General features: G+C 28.2%; 1 protein-coding gene across 1 annotated transcript; it reads right to left on the bottom strand.

The window, feature by feature from the left end:
* Positions 1-308: 308 nt before the first annotated feature.
* On the bottom strand, positions 309-1,288 carry LOC140979502 (protein STAY-GREEN 1, chloroplastic-like). The gene is made up of 3 exons (XM_073444920.1): positions 1,083-1,288; positions 816-992; positions 309-609 (listed from the first exon to the last, which is right to left on the bottom strand). Exons 1-3 carry the CDS (start codon positions 1,188-1,190, stop codon positions 418-420), a joined length of 477 nt encoding a protein of 158 aa, XP_073301021.1. The 5' UTR covers positions 1,191-1,288; the 3' UTR covers positions 309-417.
* Positions 1,289-1,948: the final 660 nt, after the last annotated feature.

Below are 1,948 nucleotides of genomic sequence, written 5' to 3'. Positions count from 1 at the left end.
TATATATGTCGACGATGGAAGATAATCCTTCTTGAGAAAAATTTGATCACCCTCAATCGATAGCTTCTTTGAAAGAATAATAAGCGAAATACGTTTTACGATTTTGGTCTATTATGTAATCAGAATTGAGTTTTAATTATATATCTTTCAAAAAATTTTTGACAATTTTGGTCATTTGTTTTGAAATTTTGGTTATTCTTACCTCAAACTGGACATATCAGCGTCAAACACAAAGAAAAATACTTAAAAAAGAACAAAGATGACATACTAAAACTAAAATTCGACAAATGGATGATCGAAATAGGAAATTGACCAAATTTACAATTTTCCCAAAAAAATACTTATATTGTGAAATATCATAATGTTTTTATTGAAATATGCATGGGTTTCTTGGGATGTTAAATGCCAAAACTACCGTCAAGAGCCGAAATTAGATCTTACCACAGGGAGTTCTTTGGAGAAGATGTAATATCTGAGGCCAGCACAAAGATTTAACCAAAGGTTGTCACCACTAATGTGACAATGTACGTGAAGGGACATCTTCCCTTTGATTTTCTTCCATTCCGCCACCACTTCGTCCCTCTGAAATCTATTGTACCATCCTTGTAACTGCACATTATCATTTACCAAAATCCAATGTGTGTTTATTTTCGTAATCAATGAATAAAAAATAACATGAACTTAATTAATAAATATTATCAAAAAGATAAATACATGCATGTTTCCAAACTAGTCAACCTAATTTCGGGTCAGAAACTTAGCATTTCTTCTTCTTTTTTGGTTTTTTAATTCATTTGACCAAGAAAAAAGTTAACCTGGGAATTATTTACGGTATGAGAAATGGCCAGGGTAAGCTTGGAGGTGATATCACTATGCGTGAGCGTGTAAGTTCTTGGAAGTTTTCTTGGATTAGTCTCCTCTTTGTCATCCCCTAAGAACAAAACTTTGAGCTTTGATTCTTCAAATATAGCTGGCCCAATTAATCTAGCAACCTGATGCAATCAAAGAACAAGAAGAAAATTAATTTTTTTTAAAAAAATGCTGGGAAAAAAATATAACACCCAAACTTGTTAGACTCTTACAGGGACAATGGGCTGTTTCTTCTTGTTTCCTCTTCTTGTTCCGTGAAGAAAGGAAGAGGTTTCCAGCTTTGTTTGGAACACTGAAGCAGTAGCAGCTAAAGTTCCCATTTCAGAGGAGTGATGATCTCCGTTTCTTTATATATTATTATTGCTATATTTCTCAGAGTTTTAGTGCAAGTAAGAAGAAGAGACTGAGATATATATATATATATTAGNGAGTTTTAGTGCAAGTAAGAAGAAGAGACTGAGATATATATATATACTATGAATGTACACGTGCGATACACGTAGGTGATTAATAATGAAAAATATAATCACGAAAATTAGATAATGTTTAAAATCGTTTGAATAACATCATTTTATAAGTATTTATCAATTTAAATATATCAAAACATAATACATAAAAATACATGATGATAATAAATCATATATATTCACTTATTTATATGACATTTTTCAATCTGCGACATAATACAGCTCTCTTAAATGATAAATCAGCAAAAATATTTTTTATTCGAATATCATTCAAAATGAAAAAACAATAAAAATAAAATTAACAGAATAGTGAATTTTACCAAAATCAAAACTAAAATTTACTTAAATAGAGTACACATAGACAAACGTCAAATAAAATTTTCTTAATTTACTAAATTATCATAATAATGTTAAAATAAAATCATTAAACTTGTTATAAAGGTAAATATTGCTTTTGCTTTTGCTAACTTTTAACACATTGCGGATTTTATTTAATTTCTAAGTTTTTTTATAATACATATTATAGATAATTAATTTTATATCAGAATCAATCATTTATAAATTAATATTTGTGATTAATAATTTAAGAGAAATAAAATTTTAACATAATA

The sequence above is a fragment of the Primulina huaijiensis genome, chromosome 6 (genome assembly GCF_012295235.1).
Source record: "Primulina huaijiensis isolate GDHJ02 chromosome 6, ASM1229523v2, whole genome shotgun sequence".
In the NCBI taxonomy this organism is placed as follows: domain Eukaryota; kingdom Viridiplantae; phylum Streptophyta; class Magnoliopsida; order Lamiales; family Gesneriaceae; genus Primulina; species Primulina huaijiensis.
This window is presented reverse-complemented; position numbering and strand designations above follow the sequence as displayed.

Excerpts from the sequence above, each read along its gene's own strand:
- LOC140979502 (XM_073444920.1), bottom strand. The coding sequence starts at position 1,190 with ATGGGAACTTTAGCTGCTACTGCTTCAGTGTTCCAAACAAAGCTGGAA. Across the intron at positions 993-1,082 it reads AGAAACAGCCCATTGTCCCT|GTTGCTAGATTAATTGGGCC; the intron begins GTAAGAGTCTAA and ends TGATTGCATCAG. Across the intron at positions 610-815 it reads ATACCGTAAATAATTCCCAG|TTACAAGGATGGTACAATAG; the intron begins GTTAACTTTTTT and ends GATAATGTGCAG.